At 37.7% G+C, this 23,600-nt stretch overlaps 1 protein-coding gene across 2 annotated transcripts; it reads left to right on the forward strand.

Annotated features, from left to right (window-relative positions):
- The first annotated feature begins 1,953 nt into the window (after positions 1–1,953).
- recql4 (RecQ helicase-like 4) lies at positions 1,954–22,095 on the forward strand. Of its 2 annotated transcripts, none has more exons than XM_051671644.1 (24): positions 1,954–2,238; positions 2,440–2,473; positions 2,566–2,648; positions 2,741–2,887; positions 4,616–5,628; positions 5,750–5,849; positions 7,210–7,360; positions 7,415–7,552; positions 7,690–7,842; positions 7,942–8,034; positions 9,194–9,330; positions 9,415–9,498; positions 9,574–9,762; positions 9,854–10,036; positions 12,113–12,311; positions 15,465–15,742; positions 15,891–16,028; positions 18,291–18,585; positions 18,707–18,836; positions 18,925–19,091; positions 21,029–21,218; positions 21,363–21,531; positions 21,631–21,739; positions 21,832–22,095. In XM_051671644.1, the coding sequence occupies exons 1-24, from the start codon at positions 2,155–2,157 to the stop codon at positions 21,951–21,953; spliced, it is 4,386 nt and encodes a 1,461-aa protein (XP_051527604.1). In that variant the 5' UTR covers positions 1,954–2,154; the 3' UTR covers positions 21,954–22,095. The 2 variants fall into 2 exon arrangements, with proteins under 2 accessions (XP_051527604.1, XP_051527605.1); XM_051671645.1 differs by having other exon boundaries at positions 7,433–7,552.
- Positions 22,096–23,600: the final 1,505 nt, after the last annotated feature.

Here is a 23,600-nt window from a genome sequence, read left to right on the forward strand (position 1 = left end):
AATGTTTGTTTGAACTAACACAATATTTCTCACACTGGTTTTAAATCTGTGCATTGTGTGGACAACTCATCCTTCCCTCTGAGGTCATTTCCATAGGTTTACACAGTGTTTCATATTTAAAGGCATCAAATTGAAGCTCATATATAGCCCTTGGAAACAGTTGTCTGAAACAGTGCTTATGTTTGTTTATGTCCTCAGGGTACATTGTACGGGTGGTGTCTATGGGCAGAAGCTATCATGTGGCCTGTTATAAAAGCAAAAGCAACATTTGATCACTGTATGGAAATAAAGCATTGCATGCCCATGGAAGGCTCATTTTTTATTATGTAAATACCATTGTATATGAATATGGTAATCATTCACTATAGTGGCATATGGGTCATTGACAAATAAGGTTGTCTGAGATGATAAAAATAATAAATATTTTAAATATATAGTTTAGAACACATGTATCAAGTTTGACACGTAATCTTTAAGTTAATGTTGTTTTAACACATTTTTGAAAAACATTTATAGCATTAATGTCATGTGGGGTAACCATGAAGTAAAAGGTATTAATATAATTTCCTTGCACCTTGAATACATGAGAGTGTACCCAACTTAAACGTAAGTTTGAAAGGTTAAAATAAAGGTGAAAAATATTTTTTATTTTTTTATTTTTTTATTTCTTGCATTTTAAAGTCAAGTTTTCTCATGGTTTCACCAAATGACCTGATCCAAATGTGCCCATTCATAAAAATGTCAAACTATTGATATGTAATGATATGACAAAATAATTATTTGTTTTTAAAATGTAACACTCATGTTGGTTGCACCACATGACTTTGATTTGGTGGACGAAGTTTTTTCAAATATTAATCATATTTAAAAATAAAATTGTTTCACTGTTTAATTTCTGATTATTCAGCACAACTCATGCCAAAAACATTTTATTATTTTATTTTACAAGAATTTCAGGTTTTAATGAGACTGATTTCTTTTTTACTGTCTCCGGACGGTTACACCGCATGACATTTTTTTTTTACTTTAAGCCCCAGAAAAGAAAATATAAATGACTTTGAACTCTGTAATTGAAAAAAATAAATAAATAAAATAAAATCATCACAGAAGAGGGTTATTCAAGTAATTGTTTTGTGTGAATTGCATTTTTTATGTATTTTTGAATAATATATTACTAGACGTGTACAAAAAAATAAAAATAAATAAATAAAAAAAAATTTGTCACGTCATTGACCCATATATCAAAGTACCATGGTTTTATCATCTGATATCATTACTCTACCATAGTACCACCACAGTATGTTTTGTGTTACTCTAAAAAAAGTACTAATTACTCTGTCTGAAAAGTAATTGCATTACTTATTACTAATTACTTTCTAAAACCCTGATCAACCCCGGCCAAATGAAAATACAAGGACAGACATGAAACTGTTCTTTTAATACTTTCAAATAAATAATATAAAATCAAATAAATTATTCATAAGCTGGCCAAAGAATTTAAAGGGGCAGCGTTAAATTAGAAAACATATATTTTAACATTAGACGTCAAATTTCGATTTTAAATTCACTTTGTTTTATATAGAATTGTTCTATAGTCTATAAAGTATTTAACGCAATTACATCAGAAGTAACTGTAATTAAATTACTGAAAAATTAAGAATAATCCCGTACTTTACTTTTTTCAATGAAAAAGTAATTTACAGTAATTAATTACTTACACCCAACACTGGGGTTAGTAAATATGATTTATTCTTAAGCTTGTTAACAAACCTAGTGTATTGTAAGAGGAAGAATGTTTACTTATTTGTATTCATACTTATATATAATATAATCTGAATCCAATCTTTTAATTTGTAATTTTGGAATAAAATGAATTTCGCAATTTGACTTTTTGTTGAGGACTCTTATTGTGAAATTCTCCGAAACGGAAGTGATCAATTGTTGTCATTGTTGGTTTGACATTTGGCGCGCTGAGTGATCAACACACGTTTCTCTTTTTATATGATAAATATTCATATATATCTCTGTTTAATACACATGATTTGGGTTTATCATCTCATATAGCGAGTCTAATGTACACGTCGAGCTGTTTCTCAGACAGCTGTGTGTGTGTGTTTTTAATTTTATAACGTATTTGACGGATAAACTGATTAAATGGATCGATACAATGACGTTAAAATCCTCTTGAAGAAATGGGAGCAGTCTTTCTTCCAAACAAACAACAGGAAACCAAATAAGGTATTATATTCTGTTTTGTTTACGTTATATTAATATACATGATCTCAAAATGCTCCTTGCAGTAGAATGATAAAATAATATAAGTGTTATATGCTGTAAATATATGTTAAAATAGCATAATGAAATATCATATCTGTTTAGGTGTATTGACAGTGTGTTTTAAATCATTATTAATGCACATAAATAACTTTTCTTTTAAAGGATGACATTGATAAAGCTCCAGAGGAGACGAGACGTAAGTATATGTGCTGTGTTTTTCATTTCATTAATTATTTAAAAAGATTAAATGTTTCTCTAAATGAATCCTGTTTTTTCACTTGCTTTCAGAACTCTATAAAGAATACAAATCACTTAAAGAAGCAAAAGAAAGACATGGCACAGTGCAGGAGGCTCGCACGACATCAACAACTGTGAGCAGATGATTCAACATTTGTCAGCCTTCTTTAGATTGTAACCTTTCATGTGTGTAGAGCCAGAAATGTATATGTTTTACCGTTTAAAGGACTCGGGGTGCTGGGGATCTCACCTAAATCGAAAGAGTCTTCCAGCTGCTGTTCCAAAACTGACATCAGATGATAAAGAGACATTGAAAGCTTCTGCCCAATACTTTGGCATGAAGCTGAAGAACAATCTTGGGTCTTTGTCAAAGGTAAATATAACGTTATATGTTATTATAGAGGATAATAAATGACCATCTGTGTGCAACCAAAGTGCTTTATAAATGTAACTGATCTTTATTACTTTGCTCATTAGTGGTGTTTGCTAAGACAAACATATAAACTATTGCTATTGCTCATTCTATTTTTTTTCTCCCCAATTTGGAATGCTTAATTCCCAATGCGCTCTAAGTCCTCATGGTGGCGTAGTGACTCGCCTCAATCCAGGTGGCGGAGGACGAATCTCAGTTGCCTCCACGTCTGAGACTGTCAATTCGCGCATCTTATCACGTGGCTTGTTGAGCGCGTTACCGCAGATACATAGGAGGCTTCACGCTATTCTCCGCGGCATCCACCCACAACTCACCACGCACACTACCGAGAGTGAACCACATTATAGCGACCACAAGGAGGTTACCCCATGTGACTCTACCCTCCCTAGCAACCGGGCCAATTTGGTTGCTTAGGAGACCTGGCTGGAGTCACTCAGAACGCCCTGGATTCGAACTCGCGACTCCAGGTGTGGTAGTCACTCTCTGAGCTTCCCAAGCCCCCTACTATTGCTCATTCTTAAGGGAACGGGTTTGAACAAACTAGAAGTTGACCGATAGTGGATTTTGCCGATACCAATAATTAAGGTTGTGGAAAAGGCAGAAACCGATTTTTCGGCCGATAGTTTTTAAATAGTGGCGCACCGATCAGGAAATTTGAGGTCGATACCAATCACCAATTGTTTTGCAAGTTATAAGCTGCAGTTATATGCTTATGCCCCACACAGTAAAATTACATTATTTGTGAATTGCTAACATTTATTTGTATTGATAACAATATATGAATAGTGTTATTGTCACTATCAAAGGTCATTGTGACACACTGGCAACCAGTGCAAACAATGAGAGCATCACACACAGCAGAGATTCGTTCAAAAATAAGAAATATATATCCACATCGTCATCCTTCAATGGCTGAGCAAGCACTCATTCATTAGAGTAGCAGTGTATGTGTTATTCCCTGCATGCTGCAAAAAAGATCAGCCCTGATTCTAGGCACAGATTTAGGTGAAGATCGGACGATTTAGATCAGTGGCTGATCGATCGGTGCACCCCTATTTTTAAAATCGATTTATAGAATGTAAAAAAAAAATCTTAGTCTTTCCTTACTATAATGAGCAAAGAGGCTACAGAGTCAAAAATGTATAACATCCCAAATGTTTATTGTTCAACCAAAATCTCAGTAATAATCAGGAAAAAATGAAGATTTGGTGCTATAAACGAGCCCGAAACACACCGGGGACTCTTATTTTGAAGTAAGGTAAACTTGGCTCTGTTAAAATGCTCTATATGCAAGTATTTACCAAATTAAGCTTCATATAGCCTATATATGGACGAATATTGTCAATGATGACAGATTTAGGCATTGTTTTTATTTCATTTCTAGAGGCCGCTGTTATATTGTTGAACCAAGTTGTTCTAAGTGTAGAATCCTCCAGCGCCGGCCACTGAGGAACACAGAGAAAAAACAAAACAAAACTATAGACATAGATGCCATAGCCATCCCCCATAACACCCTAGCATCATGGTGTGAAGTTTTTTGATGTGCTAGCACCACTCACATTTTCTTCAGAAAATGTGTAAGTAGTGTCATTTGGTAACCTGACTACTAGATAAATGTAACGGTACAACAACAGTATTGGTCTTCTTATTATTTCTGCAAAACTCTAGGAAAGGTCATTTTCTTTGAAGAAAGCAGTGACCCCTCGTCGAACACCAAGCAAACCATTGAAGGACACCCCGGACTCCAGCACAACACCAACAAGTATAGAGACCCACACACCAAAGCCTGCAAACACGTGCCCAGACCCAACCCTATCTCCACCTGTGCAGACGGCCAGTACAGAATTGAAGGATGAGCCACTGGATCTATTCCCTTCCGTCACACCCTCCAAATCCTGGTCTCCAGCCTTGGGATCCGCACACAGGAGCGTGGAGAAACTCCAGTTCCTGAAGCAGTCCATGACCAAGAGGCTTTCTTCCGTGGATAGGGGCTGGTTGGCACGCTGCCAGGTCTTCGATGAGGTGGAGGAACCTCGGAAACCCATCGCTGGGAATTCCGAGCCAACGGAAAACGAAAGTGTTTTACAGCCTAGTTTTATAAACAAAACGGTGTCAAATGAAGGTCAAACAGGTCTAAAAACTTCATTGGGTGAATCACGGAAAGATCCAGTAAAGTCCCCAGTAGGAGGCACTGTTGGGCTGGATATTGAACCTGGCTCCCTGGGGCCTGATGGTGAACGGGTAAATTACAGAAATGGGGTGAGCCCAATGGGAGATGCTGAGATAGGTTCCGAGGAGGCCAGTGATGCTCCCCACACCAAGAAACGCAATCCAAAGGTCAAAAAAGGTCAAGATTCTGCTGAAATCCCAAAGGCCGAGAGTGAAAAGAAAAACAGTCGAAAAAGACAAAGAGTCACTGAGGATGAGGGGGATGAATCTGATGAGAAGGATGAAGTTGTAAAAAAAAGAAGGAGAACTAAGAAAGGTGAGGCAGCTGGGGAAGATCAACCCAAAAAACGAGGGAAGAAGAAAGCAAAAGCTGAGGAGAAAGAGCTGGAGGATATTAGGGATGAAAAGAAAACCAAGAAACCGGTGATTGCTCAGGAGAATCTGCTGGGAGAGGTGGATGAGGAAGAGGTCAGAGCTGCTAAATCTCAAGTGAGGAACACCGTCAGGGTCAGGTGAGCCCCACAAACAGACAGAAAACCTGTGCATTTATTTCTATAAAACGTATTTTTTCAGTAACGACAATAATAAGTCTCATTCTTTACCGTTTTACCTATCCTCCACGTCTTCAACCAGGTCCACCAAAAACGCGGATGGAAATTTTGTGAAAATCAATCTGAAAAAGAAGTCTCATGTCAAAGGATTTGCTTTAAGAGGTGCCGCAATGAGAAAACAGGTGAGTAGATCATCTGAAAGACTTTAAAGGAACAGTTCACCCAAAAATGGAAATTATGTTCCTTTATCAAACACACATGATTTCTTCCGTGGAACACAAAAGGAGAAGTTTAACATGTACTCACTTCTCTTTTGCATACAATGAAAATGTAACAATATAAAAAAAATAGTAGTCCATACATCTTGTGTGCTATATTCCAAGTCTTCTGTAGTCATACAAGCTTTGTGTGAGGAACAGACTGAGCTATTCACTGAAAATCTTTGTTTCCGCCATATATCTCAAATCTCATCACACTTCTGCATATTTAAACAGGTAATATAGTTTATTATAGTACTTCAGACTGTTTATGGTTGTCTGTAACAACTTATAGCAACACTAGGGATGTATCGGCCACCAATAATTATCGACCAACTACTGACCAAATTAAAACCATCGGCATATCGGTAATAAGCATGAAAACGCAGATATGAAAAACTGATGGTTAATTTATAATTAATTAGTAACACACTTTGTAAAAACTCTGTGAATTCAAAAGCACAATCCAGAAACAATAATAGCCACAATATGTAGAAGGGATGCCATTCCTAAGAACATTTAATATTTAATTTTTATTCTGTCTCGTTGTCACGTTAGTGCAGAAAAAAACCCATAAATGGTTGTGACAGTTTTGGAAGCGGCACGTACTTTAAAACCAGCAGACTTTGATTTCTGAGACATCAGTATGATATCCATTAATGCTGCATGATTAATTGAATTAAGTTTGAAATTGCAATATGGCCTTGTGTGATAACGAAACCTTAAAAGGCTGCATTTTAAATGGCAAAAACAGAAGCGCAAAAATGTTTTAGAAGTATAAAATAACCTTTTTTCATATCAATCATCATGTCATATTTAGTCATTTTTCTTTCACTGTGGGTCTCTTTAAAATTTTGACTTGTCATGTGAGCAACAGATCAGTGCAAATTATTAATTATTAGAACAGTGAAAAAGCTTTTGTACCTCTTTTTAAATTAAGCATTCCTGAGTAAAACACTGATCTGATGACAAAATAGTTAGTTGCTAAATATTGTTGATAATTATCATTATCGGCCTGTAGTTTTTTTTTTTTTTTTTGTTAATATCAGTATCAGTAGCGGCCATAAATGTTCAAATTGGTGCATCGCTAAACGACACTAGTATAGAATTCAGTTGAGATGTGTTGCACAGATGTGTGTTTATCTGCTATTTTACATTAGTTTTAAAAGTGGCTCATCCAATCAGATTTTAGAGCTGAAACTACCAGCTTTATAATTATTGTACATTTACAATTCTTCTGTACAATTATTGTGTGATAGTTTTGTTGATGTTTTTGCAATTACAGATGTACATGCAGAAGTTCCAGCTGAAGGGCGAGCGGTTCGGAGGTGGGTTTGGGCGGGGCAGAGGGCGGTTCGGCGGCTTCAATCGTCAAGGCGACACCTGCTACAAGTGTGGCGGTACAGGTCACTGGGCTCGAGACTGTCGAGGAAGAGGTGAGGGGTGGCACGGGCTCTCATGAATATTTGATTATGTTAATGATAACCTAGATTTGGGTTGGGTTTCAGCTCCTGCCGTGAGTTCTGCAGAACAACAGGACACCCCAGCAGAAGAGGAGGAGGAGTTTGATCTGCCCACTCTGGAGGAAGTCGCCCGGGCGACAGGAACTCTGCGGTCAGAGCCGTTTGGTGGGTATATATATGCATTCATATACTATCATTTGTTAAGGGCAAACATCACGACTATTACTATTGCTCACACGTATGGTTAGGGATTCAACGATCCTTTAAGTACTAAAAATCTGTGTCTGTGTATTTCCCTCCAGTGGCACCTCCCCCTGTGGGCGGGGACACATCTGAGAAGGAGGGGCAGGAGGCGGAGATACTGCTCAACATAATCAGACCCGACTACGAGCAGCCTGCCCCTCCTCCACCCATGGAGCCACTTTACAAAGTAAAGGATGATGGGAAAGTTCAAGGTACGTTATATGGACTGTTATTGTCGGGTAAAAGCTTTACACAGCACAACCTGTATAAATCATCATTTATTATAATTTTTTTACCTATATTTCCCACAGATGTGCCTCCAGAGGTGTATGAAGCTCTGCGGGACTTCGGTTATAAATCCTTCAGGCCTGGTCAAGAGACGGCCATCATGAGGATCCTTTCAGGTGTGGGAGCCCAAAAAAGAAGCAAAAATCTGTTTTACAGTGAGACCCTTACAAAGGAAGTCAATGGGACCAATCCGTAAACGATAAAATACTCACTGTTTCAAAAGTATAGCCACAAGACATAAAGGATAAGTGTGTATCCAAAAATTGGCCCCATTCACTTCCATTGTAAGTGTCTCACTGTAACCTTGATTTTTGCCTTTTTTAAAGAAAAGGAGGGACGAATCAAAACACATTTTTTGTGGTAATCAACAATATGCCACAAATGCTGTCGATTGAGCTTAACTTGTATTGAACCCGAAACATTCCTTTAAAATAGTGATGATATGTTTCTGACTCTCTCAAATGGGCTCCTGATTCGTAAGGATTTATTTTTGGGACTTTAAGGCTTTGTTTACATCGTGCGCAATTTTAAATTGTAGATGGCTTTTTCTGGATTTCAACTGTTGTAAAATGTTTTTAAGTTAAAAAAAGGTCAAGTCACACAATTGTGTGTTTATGATCTATTGTTGCAAGTACTGTATGACCCGAACAGGGTTTACTATAGGGCAATATTTGCCTGCTGGATCTGACTTTAATGAGGGCATTGTAGAAAAACTCTATGTGCTGTTCTTAAAATAAAAATTTATTAATATATTAATTCAATAAAGTTGTTACCTTTACATTTAAATCAGAATTAAATCATATTTTGTGATAATATGTATTGTGCTTAGAATATAATATTAGGAAATATATCCGATATTAACGGAATTCATTTTGGGGGCATTTTTATCGCTTTCAGTGGCATTTTTGCCCTGAGCACCCATTAATTTCTGACCTTGGACCCAGACCACAGAAAAGTTCTGACCTGACAGTTCAGACTGAAACAAATTTCCAAAAATCTTTTATTTTTATTTTTTTTACTTCAACCACATTCAGTTTGCAGTTCAGACTTATAAACGATGCTTTAAAATATCGGTTTTTGGCCATCTGTCAGAAATGGATTTCCAAAATTCGATTTTCAAACCTCTTATGAATGGGTTTTTGCAGCTCAGACAACCAAACCAATTTGAGCCATTTGTTGGCCTAACAGTCAGATTTTGACTTTCAGTGTGAACAAAGCCTAAGAAAATGCCATACTCTGATTCAAACTGCGGCTTGATTTGCTGTTTTTATTTAGGTCTGTCCACACTGGTTGTGCTGTCCACCGGCATGGGAAAGTCTTTGTGCTACCAGCTTCCTGCATACCTGTATGCTCAGAGGTCAAAGTGCATCACGCTGGTCGTGTCTCCTCTTGTGTCTCTAATGGACGATCAGGTGCGATCAATGATTATGTTTGGTGATATTTGAGTAAAGGAAATGTTTTTTATTCAGTTGTAACACTGTTTAATGTTTGTGTAGCTCTCTGGACTCCCGTCGAAGCTGAAAGCCGCCTGTATCCACTCAAACATGTCTCAGAAACAGAGAGAGACGGCTATTGAAAAGGTAAATAATATATAATATACTATAAATAAAGTGTGTTTTACAGAATGATTTTAATGGATAAATCTGTGTGTGTAGGTGAAGGCCGGTCAGGTGCATGTGCTGCTGTTGTCTCCTGAAGCTCTGGTCGGTGGAGGTCACTCGGGGTCAGGTTGTCTCCCTCCTGCAGATCAGCTCCCCCCAGTGGCCTTCGCCTGTATTGACGAGGCTCACTGTGTGTCTGAATGGTCGCACAACTTCAGGCCCTGTTACCTGAGACTCTGCAAGGTTGGGATCTCGTATTTTACTTTGTATAACTGCTAATTAAATCATTAGGACATGATTGAATTAACTTTGTATGTGTGGTTGTGCTGTGTAGGTGCTCAGAGATCGGTTGGGTGTGCGTTGTCTCCTGGGTCTCACTGCCACAGCCACTCTGTCCACGGCACTGGACATCGCCCGTCATCTGAACATCAGTGATCAGGACGGAATCGCTGTCCGCTCTGCAGCTGTCCCACACAACCTGCACCTGTCTGTGTCTATGGACAGAGACAAAGACCAGGTGTGTTTAGAAGAGTCGCATGCAGGGCACAAAATTCATTGCCAGTTGAGACAATATACAGGCCGTTGATTTTTCTTACTGGCCATGAATCTGTATTCTGCTTTAGAAGTCGACAGATAGTGGACTTTACCGATACCGATAACTAAGGTGGTGGAAAAGGCTGATAACCGATTAATCACCCGATCTATAAAATCGATTTGTGGAATGTTAAAAAAGGTTTGTATCTTTCATTACTATAACGGGCACAGATACGGAGGCTACAAAAGTCCAAAATGAATAAAATCCCAGATGCAGTTTATTGTTCAACCAAAATCCTAATAATAATAAACAAATAAAAAATTAAGATTTGGTGCATGACGTGGGACTTTTTATTATAAACAAGCTTTATATTTATATTTCACCAGATGAGGTTTAATGAGGAATAAGGTTTATTATTATTCAAGATATATTTGGAGATACAATGTCTGTGCTGACGAGGCACATTTCTATATAGTCGCATTTTTATTTGCATTCTATCGCTTCAATTGAGTACACTTATCTAAACAAAATAATAAAATATGCATTTAAGTGAGGATAAAAATATGGATGAATATTGTAGCGGTTGACCGATGGTGGATTTTGCAGATACCGATAAGTGATGGTGGAAAAGGCAGTTAACCGATTAATCGGCCGATAGATTTAACAGTCGATTTATAGCAAATCCCCACAAGACGTCAGTGAGTCTGCTGTTATACTGTAGAATCAAGCCGTTCTAACCGTAGAGGAACATGAAGAAAAAATACAAAACAAACTTTTGGAACTATCGGTTATCAGCAAAAATCTATGCCGATAACCGATAGTTCCAACTATTGGCATCGATTAATCGGTAAAACTGATATATCGGTCAACCTCTAGAATATTGTCAGTGATGACGGATTTAGATGTAGCAAATCCCCATGAGGTGTCAGTGAATGTTTTTATTATTTCTAGAGGCCGCTGTTATACTGTATATAACTGTAGACTCCACCAGCGCCGGCCACAGAGGAATATGGAGAAAAAAAAAAAGAGATATCGGTAACTATCGGCATTGATTTTTTGCTCATAACCGATAGTTCAAAGATCGACTATCGGCACCGATTAATCGGTAAAACCGATATATAGGTCTACCTCTAATCAGCACTATTTATTTTTTATTTTTTTATTTTTTTCTCCCCTTTTCTCCCCAATTTGGAATGCCCAATTCCCAATGCGCTATAAGTCCTCATGGTGGCGTAGTGACTCGCCTCAATCCGGGTGGCGGAGGATGAATCTCAGTTGCCTCCACGTCTGAGACTGTCAATTCACGCATCTTATCACGTGGCTTGTTGAGCGCGTTACCGCAGATACATATGAGGCTTCACGCTATTCTCCGCGGCATCCACGTGCAATTCACCACGCGCCCCACCGAGAGCGAACCACATTATAGCGACCATGAGGAAGTTACCCCATGTGACCCTACCCTCCCTAGCAACCGGGCCAATTTGGTTGCTTAGGAGACCTGGCTGGAGTCTCTCAGCATGCCCTGGATTCGAACTCGTGAACTCCAGGGGTGGTAGTCGGCATCTTTACTCGCTGAGCTACCCAGGCCCCCAATTAGCATTATTTTGACAAATATGTTTTTTTAGTCTTTATAAAAATAGAATTAATTTGCCCTTTTTTCCCTTTATTTTTTTTTGTGCATATTTTTCTCTGTAACTGTCACACACTCAAAAAAGTGAATATAAAAATATGAATGAATATTGTCAGTGGTAAAAGATTTAAACACTGCAAATCCCCACGAGACATCAGTGAGGCTGCTGTTTTACTGTAGAATCAAGCCGTTCTAACTGGAGAGGAACACTGTGAAAAAAACCCCCAAAAAACTATCGGCACCGATTAATTGGTAAAACCGATATATCTGTCTATTTATGTTTTTTTTTTTTTACGCATATTTTTCACTGCAACTTGACACATTTGACACATCAAAATATCATTCATACAATGTTAAACTGACTAGCCAGGATGTTTCATATCTATTGTAAATGTGTGATGTTGTGTGTGAATTGCGTTCTTCTACAGGCCCTGGTGTCTTTACTGAAGGGAGCGCGCTTTGGTGCTCTAGAGTCGGTTATCGTGTACTGCACCAGACGAGAGGAGACGTCCCGCATCGCTGCACTGCTGCGCACCTGCCTGCAGGGGGTGATCTTGAGAGAGTCGAAGAAACCAGCCCCAGAGGATGAGGAGGAAAACCCTGTGGGGAAGAAAAAGAAAGCTCTGGGTAAATGCCTCACTGTCATACTAGGAATGATATGATAGGAATATTCAGAATGATTTTGCAGGCAATTTAAAAATAATGCATAACTGTTAATGAAAGCCTTAATAGATCTAGTGTATCTGATTAGAGGTTTAGTAGAAACATGGCACTAAGGATGGGTAAGTTAAATTAATTCCTGTGAATCAGTTTCGTCTGTTTCAATGAATCTATTCTCAACTCTGATTCAACTATTTGTTTCCGTCATTTTGAAATGTATATATGTAGGTAAATATATCCCTGGGCGATATATCGAATATTAACGATATAGTCGAGATAATTTTGCTGACGATGTAAAATTGACCAATATTGTGAATATCGCAATGATTTTAATGTGCTTTCATTTGGCCATTAAGTTTAATAAAGAGCGCATCAGTAGACTAATTTCAGGATCCTTCATGGCTGCACAATTAAAATAATATCAAAATGACAAGTTGGTCATATGTGATTATTAATCCACTAAAGGCTGTGATTTAAAGACAGATAAACATGGTCTGTGTGTGATTCAGAACAAACCGGTGACGTGCTGATGGCTGATCCGTGTGCACGCGCATGGCACCGATCTCAGATCAGTTCACGTTCATTGTGAAGTCAAAGAATGCAGGTTCAAACATTCGTGCAATTCCAAACATTAGTTACAGTTACAAGTTATTATACAAATCTACAAACGCGGCACAGAATAACAGATAAGGAGGAGATTACAGCGTTTCAGGAAATGAGGAACATTGTGAACGGTCAAATACACATAGACTGTGATGACGCGTTTCCGTCTTATTTAGCAGTGTATATCTAGCAAACGTTTTTATATGATCATTTATAACATGATTCTTTGTGTTATATTACCTTGGAATCAGTTTTAAAAAACAAATTACTACAGCTGCTTAGAAAGTGACAGTAAATTTGGCATTTTCTCCAATCTGACTGTCTAAATCCACCGTTCTCTATTTTGTTTTCTTCTGGAAAATCATTCAAATGTAATAGTGGATTTTTCCATTTGTTCTTGGAGCAAATGGGTAAGTGAAAATAATATTTGCTGTGGTCTCCCATTCACCGCTGTCGAAGTTTACCCTGCAAACGTTTACTTCCGCGTTCCAAAGAGTGTAAAAAAAGTATTGCCTTTTCTGTGGCTGTGTCTTGTTTGGAAGGCTGCGTGCTAGGTAGGACGCGTCCTTTGAGGGCCGCAGTATACCGAGTGTCCTCCTTTAAACAAATCTCGTTTAAACGAGACGGCCTTCGTAGGACAAACGGAAACGGAACGTAACACGGTTGCTATGACAGCACGCCACTCTTTAACAAGCGCGAGGTACATTTTAGAAGAGCTATAATGATGTAAAGAGAAAAGAAAATAGATTTTACAGGTGTACTTTTAGTCTAATAATTGATTTTTTTTATATATTAATATAATTATACATATTATATACTCTGCATCCATCTACTGAGGTACTTCAACTTGGGAATTAACATTCCTTGCGTTTGAACATCATATTTACGGGCAAATTGGCGTTTTTTTTAGACATTTCCATTGAAGCAAAGAATTGTGGGTTGTGAGTTCCCAAGAAGGATACAACTCATGCATCCTCCGAATTCCCGTGAAAGAAGGTCACATTCGAAGGCTGCATTCGAAGTGTCCTATTCGCTTTTCTGAAACGAGACAGCCTCGATCACGTATGCGGCCAACAAATGCGACCTCCGGAGGATGCATAATTCCAAATGAGACACAGTCATGTGTCAAAATAAACGCTCCTTGTGAAGTTGAAGAAAATACTGCAGCACTTTCGTCAAAATAAAAGCCCACAGGTGAAGATGAAGTAAACAGGACAGAAATATATTACTTTTGTATAACGCAAATCTAATAATCAGAATAATAATGGTAATTCAGCATTATATAATAATAATCAATCTGACGTGTCCCACAGTAATAATTTAGTATTATGCAATGTTCAACTGGGGTTTCAAAAATAACTCTTGCTAGCTTTGCACAGTAAAAACCTTTGAAGGTAAATAATGCTTTTTATTAAGCTACTATTGTGTATGAAATATAAATATAAAGTGCATATCAATGAAAATGATTGAATTTCATTCTCCCTTGTGTTTATTTAATGAAAAACTAATTACTAGATTTTTATTTAATGCCTTAAAAATATTTAATTTACTTGGCTACAATGGCTGTTTGGATGAAATGATGGTTCCTCTGATTAAAAAATAAAAAAAATGGGGCCTGGGTAGCTCAGTGGTAAAATAGGCTGGCTACCACCCCTGGAGTTCGCTCGCTCGCTAGTTTGAATCCCAGGGCATGCTGAGTGACTCCAGCCAGGTCTCCTAAGCAACCAAATTGGACCGGTTGCTAGGGAGGGTAGAGTCACATGGGGTAACCTCCTCGTGGTCGCTATAATATGGTTCGTTCTCGGTGGGGCGCGTGGTGAGTTGAGCGTGGTTGCCGCGGTGGATGGCGTGAAGCCTCAACACGCACTATGTCTCCGTGGCAACGGACTCAACAAGCCACGTGATAAGATGTGCGGGTTGACGGTCTCAGACGCGGAGGCAGCTGGGATTCGTCCTCTGCCACCCGGACTGAGGCGAAACACTACACGACCACGAGGAATTAAAAGCACATTGGGAATTGGGCATTCCAAATTGGGAGAAAAAGGGGAAAAATCCAAAATAAAACACTTTTGAGCCATTTTAGAGCAAATACATAATTATCGAGATATATATTGAATATTGTAGATAGGCTGAAAAATATTGAAATATAATATTTTAAGACATATCGCCCAAACACGGAGGCTACAAGAGTCATAAATGAATAAAATCCCAAATGCAGTTTACTGTGCAACCAAAATCCCAATATTGACCGGAAAAAAATTACGATTTGGTGCATTATGCAGGACTTTTAACTATAAACGTGCCCAGAATAGGGACTCGTATTTTTAAATGACCAGTAAATCCAATATGCAACTATCGGTAAACCGATATATCGGTCTACCTCTAATTGAGATATAGAGCAAATATCGTTAAAAAAGACTGAAAATTTTTAGATTACCCAGCCCTAAATATCACACATAAAAATAGAGACTGTTGATTTAATTTAAGTGTTTATTTTGTGCTTCCGTTGTAACTCAGCCAGGAAGAAGATCCGTAAGCCGCTGAAGTGGATTGCGGAAGCTTATCACGCTGGATTGTCTGCGTCAGAGAGGCGGCGAGTGCAGAATAACTTCATGTGTGGTGAGCTGCGTGTGGTGGTGGCGACCGTGGCTTTTGGAATGGGGCTGGACAAATCAGACGTGCGTGGAATCATACACTACAACATGCCCAAGAGTTTCGAGAGCTATGTGCAGGAGATCGGCCGAGCGGGACGTGACGGACATCCAGCACACTGCCACCTGTTTCTAGATCCAGAGGTCTGTGTGTTCACATGTATCCTTCTATTTAATTCCGTTCTGTTCTATTCTGTTCTGCTCCATAATATAATATAGTGCGCATATACTATGTTGTATGTTATACATGTTATATTATAGTCCATATCTGACCGTAATGTTTTGATTTCAGGGTGGAGACCTGCATGAACTGCGCAGGCACATCTATGCAGACACAGTGGATTATTATACAGTGAAGAAACTGGTACAGAAGGTTTTTCCTCCTTGTAAATGCAGACAGATTCAGCAGAAGCAGCAGGACTTGGCACAGGTAACTCTTGAGTTCATTTACACCCTTTCACATAAATTCTGACTTTTTCCTGCTAATATTAATGGGATAGTTTACCCAAAAATCTCATCATTTACTCACTTTCGTGCCATCCCAGATGTGTATGACTTTCTTCTGCTGAACACAAACGGAGATTTTGAGAAGAATATTTCAGCTCTGTAGGTCCATACAATGCAAGCAAATGGTGATCAGATCATTTTAAGCTCCGAAAAGATCTTAAAGGCAGCATAAAAGTAATCCATATGACTGCAGTGGTTTAATCCATGTCTTCTGAAGCGATATGATAGGTGTGGTTGAGAAACAGATCAATATTTTAATCTTTTTTTTACTATAAATCTCCACTTTCACATTCTTTAACATTCTGAAAGTGAAAGTGGAGATTTATGGTAAAAAAGGACTTAAATATTGATCTGTTTCTCACCCAAAGTGATTGCATCGCTTCAGAAGACATGGATTTAACCACTGGAGTCATATGGAATACTTTTATGCTGCCTTTAGGTGCTTTTTGGAGCTTCAAAGGTCTGGTCATCATTCACCTGCATTGTATGGACCTACAGAGCTGAGATATTCGTGGACAACTATTTGTGCATGACACAAGTCATTTTTCCAACAATTGTTTACAGACAGATTGTTTCACTTTTAACTGACTAGATCACAATTCCAGTGGGTCAGAAGTTTACATACACTAAGTTAACTGTGCCTTTAAGCTGCTTGGAAAATTCCAGAAAATGATGTCAAGCCTTTAGACAATTAGCCAATTAGCTTCTGATATGAGGTGTACTGAATTGGAGGTGTACCTGTGGATGTATTTTAAGGCCTACCTTCAAACTCAGTGTCTCTTTGCTTGACATCATGGGAAAATCAAAAGAAATCAGCCAAGACCTCAAAAAAAAAAATTGTGGACCTCTACAACTCTGGTTCATCCTTGGGAGCAATTTCCAAACGCCTGAAGGTACCATGTTCATCTGTACAAACAATAGTACACAAGTATAAACACCATGGGACCACGCAGCCATCATACCGCTCAAGAAGGAGATGCATTCTGTCTCCTAGAGATGAACGTAGTTTGGTGTAAAAAGTGCAAATCAATCCCAGAACAACAGCAAAGGACCTTGTGAAGATGCTGAAAGAAACAGGTAAATAAGTATCTATATCCACAGGAAAACGAGCCCTATATCGACATAACCTGAAAGGTTGCTCAGCAAGGAAGAAGCCACTGCTCCAAAACCACCATAAATAGCCAGAGTACAGTTTGCAAGTGCACATGGGGACAAAGATCTTACTTTCTGGAGAAACGTCCTCTGGTCTGATGAAACAAAAATTTAACTGTTTGGCCATAATGACCATTGTTATGTTTGGAGGAAAAAGGGTGAGGCTTGCAAGCCGAAGATCACCATCCCAACCATGAAGCATGGGGGCGGCAGCATCATGTTGTGGGGTGCATTGCTGCAGGAGGGACTGCTGCACTTCACAAAATAGATGGCATCATGAGGAAGGAAAATTATGTGGATATATTGAAGCAACATCTCAAGACATCAGCCAAGAAGTTAAAGCTCGGTTGCAAATGGGTCTTCCAAATGGACAATGACCCCAAGCATACCTCCAAAGTTGTGGTAAAATGGCTTAAGGACAACAAAGTCAAGGTACTGGAGTGGCCATCACAAAGCCCTGATTTTCTGGGTAGAACTGAAAAAGTGTGTACGAGCAAGGAGGCCTATAAACCTGACTCAGGTACACCAGTTCTGTCTGGAGGAATGGGCCAAAATTCCAGCAACTTATTGTGAGAAGCTTGTGGAAGGCTACCCAAATGTTTGACCCAAGTTAAACAATTTAAAGGCAGTGCTACCAAATACTAACAAAGTGTATGTAAACTTCTGACCCACTGGGAATGTGATGAAAGAAATAAAAGCTGAAATAAATCATTCTCTCTACTATTATTCTGACATTTCACATTCTTAAAATAAAGTAGTGATCCAAACTGACATAAGACAGGGAATGTTTTCTATGATTAAATGTCAGGAATTGTGAATTTTAAATGTATTTGGCTAAGGTGTATGTAAACGTCTGACTTCGTAATAGCCTGGAATATTCCTTTTTACGCACTCTGATAACAAACATACCATATGACTTCTAAAGTGGCTTTTGAAAAGAGTTTTATTGTAAGTGGCATTAGTAAGAAGAAAAGTATGTTCTTGAGATGTAATTGTGAGTTGATTTGATTGAGGTGTAAGTCGCCCCCTGTAGGCGGTGGAGGTGTCTGACAGTGAGTTATTGGAGATGGAAGTTTGTGAGGAGACCGACCAACATCAGCATCAACTAACAGACCATCAACCACCACAGAAACACACTACACATGAGCAGAACAAACCAACACAGACAGCAGAAGGGGAGCTGGAGCAGTCCATTACTGCAGAGAGAGAGGGGGAGAGTGACAGTGGTCTGATAATGAGTAACGTGTGTGTACAGCGTGCATGTCACACGCATGAGAGAGCCATTCCCATGCAGGAGACTGTGGAATCTCTCGACATCACTGAAGAGAGTGAGAACGCTTATGTAAATTAGTTAATTTTTTTTGTGTACATACTAGAGCCACTATGGTATCAGGCATGTTAGATTTTATGAGGTTTAACATCACTGTTTATTATTTGTGTGTGTTTTAGGTGTGGAAACTCTGTTGTGTTACCTGGAGCTGCATCCTCAGCAGTGGGTGGAGCTTCTCCATCCGACTCTGTCCGTCTGCAAGCTGCAGTGCTACGGCGGACCACAACAACTGCGCAAACTCACCAAACTGTATGTTACACTCTCACATTGTGTCTTTAAAGTAGACTTCGATGTTTTTAATGAGAAATACATCAGTGGATGTCTTGGATGTTGTTAGGTGCCCACCGATTGCCGTGACGTTGGCGCGGAAACGCATGACAGGTGAGCGTGTGGAGTCGTATGACTCTCTGGAGTTTGACGTGGTGGAGTTGGCGGACACTATGGGCTGGCAGCTTCCTCTGGTGAAGAGAGGCCTAAGACAACTGCAGTGGAGCTCAGACGCAGGTGAGACTACACCTTGTTTTTGAGGTTCATGCGTGGCATTAAATCTTTGAAAGATATTCAAGGGTTTTGTGTGAGACACTTAGTAGCAAGTAAGCTTAAGTGTTAAATCCGATTTACCCGCCCATAAACATCATCCACAAAAAGCAAACAGTAGTTGGACGCATTTCACTTCTAAGTGGGCGGTTCTTGGTCAGAATAAACTGAAATGTGGACCAGATTTTACAAATAAACAATACATTCATTCTCTTCTATTCTATTTTGATCTGTTCTATTCTATTCTATTTTTATATTGTGTTTTATGTTCTGTTTTTTCCTGCTCTATTCTATTTTGATCTGTTCTATTTTGTTCAGTTCTATCTTTTCTATTTTAATTTGTTCTTATATATTCTATTTACTGTTCTATTCTATTCTGATCAGTTCTATTGTATTTTAATCTGTTTTTCCCTGTTTTATTCTGTTGTTCTTTTGTTCTATTATATTTTGTTTTATCTGTTGTATTCTGATCTGTTTTGTTCTTTTCTGTTCTGATCTTGTTCTGTTTATTCTATTCTGTTTTATTCTATTTTGTGTGCTCTATTTTATTTCAGTTCTGATCTTTTCTATTGTATTTTGATCAGTTCTGTTTTTTTTCTGTTCTATCTATTGTATTCCGATCTTTTCTATTCTATTTTGATCAGTTTTTTCCTGTTGTATTCTATTCTGTTTTATTTTGACCTGTTCGATCCTTTTCTGATATGTTTATTCTGTTCTATTTCATTCTGATCTTGTTCTATCTGTTCTATTGTTTTATTCGAAACTGTTCTATTTTATTTCTGTTCTATTCTGATCTATTCTATTTTGATCTGTTTTTTTTTATTTTGTTTTATCTATTGTATTCTGATCTGTTTTGTTCTTTTCTGTTCTGATCTTGTTCCATCAATTCTATTCTGTTTTATTCTATTTTGTCTGCTCTATTTTATTTCTGTTGTATTTTGATCAGTTCTGTTTTTTCTTTTCAATCTATTCTGATCTATTTAATTTTTCTGTTCTATTTGATTCTGATCTTGTTCTGTCTATTCTATTGTTTTATTCTAAACTGTTCTATTTTGTCTGTTATTTTTTACTTCTGTTCAATCTGTTCAATCTATTCTATTTTGATCTGTTCAATTTTTCTGTTCTATCTATTCTATTCAGATATGTTCTATTCTCTTCTATTCTATTTTGATCTGTTTTATTCTACTGTACTTTGATCTGTTCTATTTTACTGTTCTGTTCTGATCTATCCAATTGTATTGTGATCTGTTCAATTTTTCAATTCTATTTTGATCTCTTTTTTTTATTTTGTTTTATCTATTGTATTCTGATCTGTTTTGTTCTTTTCTGTTCTGATCTTGTTCTATTTATTCTATTGTTTTATTCTGTCTTGTCTGCTCTATTTTATTTCAGTTCTGATCTTTTCTATTCTATTTTGATCAGTTTTTTCCTGTTGTATTCTACTCTGTTCTATTTTATTTTTGTTGTATTTTGACCTGTTTGATCCTTTTCTGATATGTTTATTCTGTTCTATTTGATTCTGATCTTGTTCTATCTGTTCTATTGTTTTATTCTAAACTGTTCTATTTTGTCTGTTCTTTTTTATTTCTGTTTTATCTATTCTGATCTATTCTATTTTGATCTGTTTTTTTATTTATTTAATTTTATCTATTGTATTCTGATCTGTTTTGTTCTCTTCTGTTCTGATCTTGTTCTGTCAATTCTATTCTGTTTTATTCTATTTTGTCTGCTCTATTTTATTTCTGTTCTGATCTTTTCTATTTATTTTGATCAGTTCTGTTTTTTCTTTTCAATCTATTCTGATCTATTAAATTTTTCTGTTCTATCTATTATATTTTGATGTGTTCGTTTTAATTTGGTTCTATTCTATTCTATTGTGAAGCTATGCGATGTTGTTTCCTCAGGTCCGTATGGAGGCACAGGACGGAGTGGGATCCACGTGGAGTTCTCGGCTCTGTCCTTCTACTTCCGTTCTTATGGCGACCTGACGGCGGATGAACTGGATGCGGTTTGTGCGTTCCTGCACAGCAGAGTGATGGCACAGGAGAGAACACAACTATATCAGCTCAAAACTGGTTTCAAAGCCTTTCGCAGGTCAGACACACTGATTCAACTTTTATTTTGTGAAATAATTAAGGGTTCAAATCATAGAAAACTGCACTAAAGCTAAATGAATGCTACAAACTGTAGAATATGTTCCTTTAAAAATGATTATTTTATGTGTGTGTTTTTGTGCAGTGTTGCGTATCGTAACTGCAGTTTGTGTATGGATGATCTGGACGACAGCAGAAGTCAGTCACTGAAGGAACTGCTGCGAGATTACTTTGACAAGAGGAGAAATCTGGACCTGAGTAAACACTATCAGGAGGAAGAGGACGATGAGGAGGAAGCTCTCAACAAATGCAAGGTGTGATTTCTTATTACCCTGATGTTGCTCCATTACGCTTTATGAATAAACACTGTTTATATATGAATGCTGACTTATGATGTTTGTTTTTTCTCTCAGATGAGGGACTGGGAGGATCAGATCTGTGCTGATATCAGGAGCTTCCTGTCCAGTCGTAGCGATGAGAAGTTCTCAGGACGAGCTGTAGCCAGAATATTCCACGGCATCGGTGTGTGATCTCTCATTTTATAATTTTCTCTCTGTCATGTTTTGTTGAGAGTAATTCACCAGCATATTCTGCTCTCGTCTTTCCTCCTACAGGAAGTCCATGTTATCCAGCACAAATATACGGCCGTGACCGCAGATACTGGAGAAAATATATTCAGTTTGATTTCAATGAGATCATACGCTTAGCTACTCAAGAGATCATTAGAACAAGATAACAGACTCATGCCTTGTTCTCATTTACATTTGTGTTAAAAGTGAAACTAGAATCTGAATCTATTTGTTTCTTTATTTTAAATGTTTACATGTTGCCATTGTTTTACTGAGGAAATTAACTTTTAATATGACTATATACACAATAAAAACTATTTTCTAAATTAGTTTTTTGTATGTGGGTCAATCCTGGGATTCGATAATCTTTCTACTTGGAATTTTTATTTTATTTTATTCCAGCTACATTTGATGAATTGTCTGAATACTCCACAACATTAGGCACACATTAAAGGCATAGTTCACCCAAAAGTTTGCTGAACACAAACAAAGATTTTTAGAAGAATATCTCAGCTCTGTAGGTCCATACAATGCAAGTGAATGGTGATCAAATCTTTGAAGCTCCAAAAATCATCTAAAGGCAGCATAAAAGTAATCCATAAGACTCTAGTAGTTTAATCCATGTCTTCTGAAGTGATCCAGTTGGTTTTGGGTGATAACAGACCAAAATATAACTCCTTTTTCACCATAAATATTGACATCAGCAGTATCCTTGGCGATCATGATTTCAAGCTTGATTACACTTCCTATAGCGCCATCTAGCGCTCTGCACATGCGTCAAGCACTAGGAAGTGTAATCGAGCTTGAAATAATGATCGTGCCTAGAGACTGCAATGGCAAGATGTAGAGTGAAAAAGGAGTTATATTTTGGTCTGTTCTCACCCAAAACCATCTGGATCACTTCAGAAGACATTGATTAAACCACAAGAGTCCTATTGATTACATTTATGCTGCCTTTATATGATTTTTGGAGCTCAAAAGCCTGATCACCATTCACTTGCATTGTATGGACCTACAGAGCTGAGATATTCTTCTATAAATCTTCATTTGTGTTCTGCAGAAGAAAGAAAGTCATGCACATCTGGGATGGCATGAGAGTGAGTAAATGATGAGAGAATTTTCATTATTGGGTGAACTATCCCATTAAGCCAAAAAATCATATTTTCCACCTCAGGCATTAAAACCCTTTTATTATTTCCTATTTTTTTAAAAAAAATTTATTTGGACACCTTTTGTTCTCAACCCTGTCACGGACATAATTCTACACAACTTCTACACAAACATCTACGTACTGCTCATACGTCCCTCATACCAATTTAATGACTACAAATATAATAGTAATGACAGTTTTCCCAATTTTATGTGATGAAGCTACAAACAGGCAAATTGTCTGTGGTGTCATTAAAAAGTATTTTTGTTAAAAAAAATTTAAATTCAGATTTTTAACTAAAACCCCAATTTTGTTTGTGCTAGCCCTTAACTTGTCAGGCTGTGCTCAGCAAACAATACATTGATTTTTAATTGTGTTCCCATTTTAATGATCAAATATTATCACTCTCGTCTCAACCCCGTCACAACTCTCCAACCATTAGTCTACTTGCAACCACATATTTTTAACACCATTTTTTTATTGAAGTAAATATATTGAATTTGTGATGTATAATGACTATTACATATTTTTGTTACAATATTCATAAATGCAGTAAATAACTCAACCCTGTCACAGGTTGACTGTGAAGAAATGTGACAGTGTTGAGTGTGACGGAGTTGTTTGTTTGCTCAAAATACCTTTTTGTGTGGTGTATTACAGAAGA

This window comes from Myxocyprinus asiaticus, chromosome 34 (genome assembly GCF_019703515.2).
Source record: "Myxocyprinus asiaticus isolate MX2 ecotype Aquarium Trade chromosome 34, UBuf_Myxa_2, whole genome shotgun sequence".
Taxonomy (NCBI): Eukaryota; Metazoa; Chordata; class Actinopteri; order Cypriniformes; family Catostomidae; genus Myxocyprinus; species Myxocyprinus asiaticus.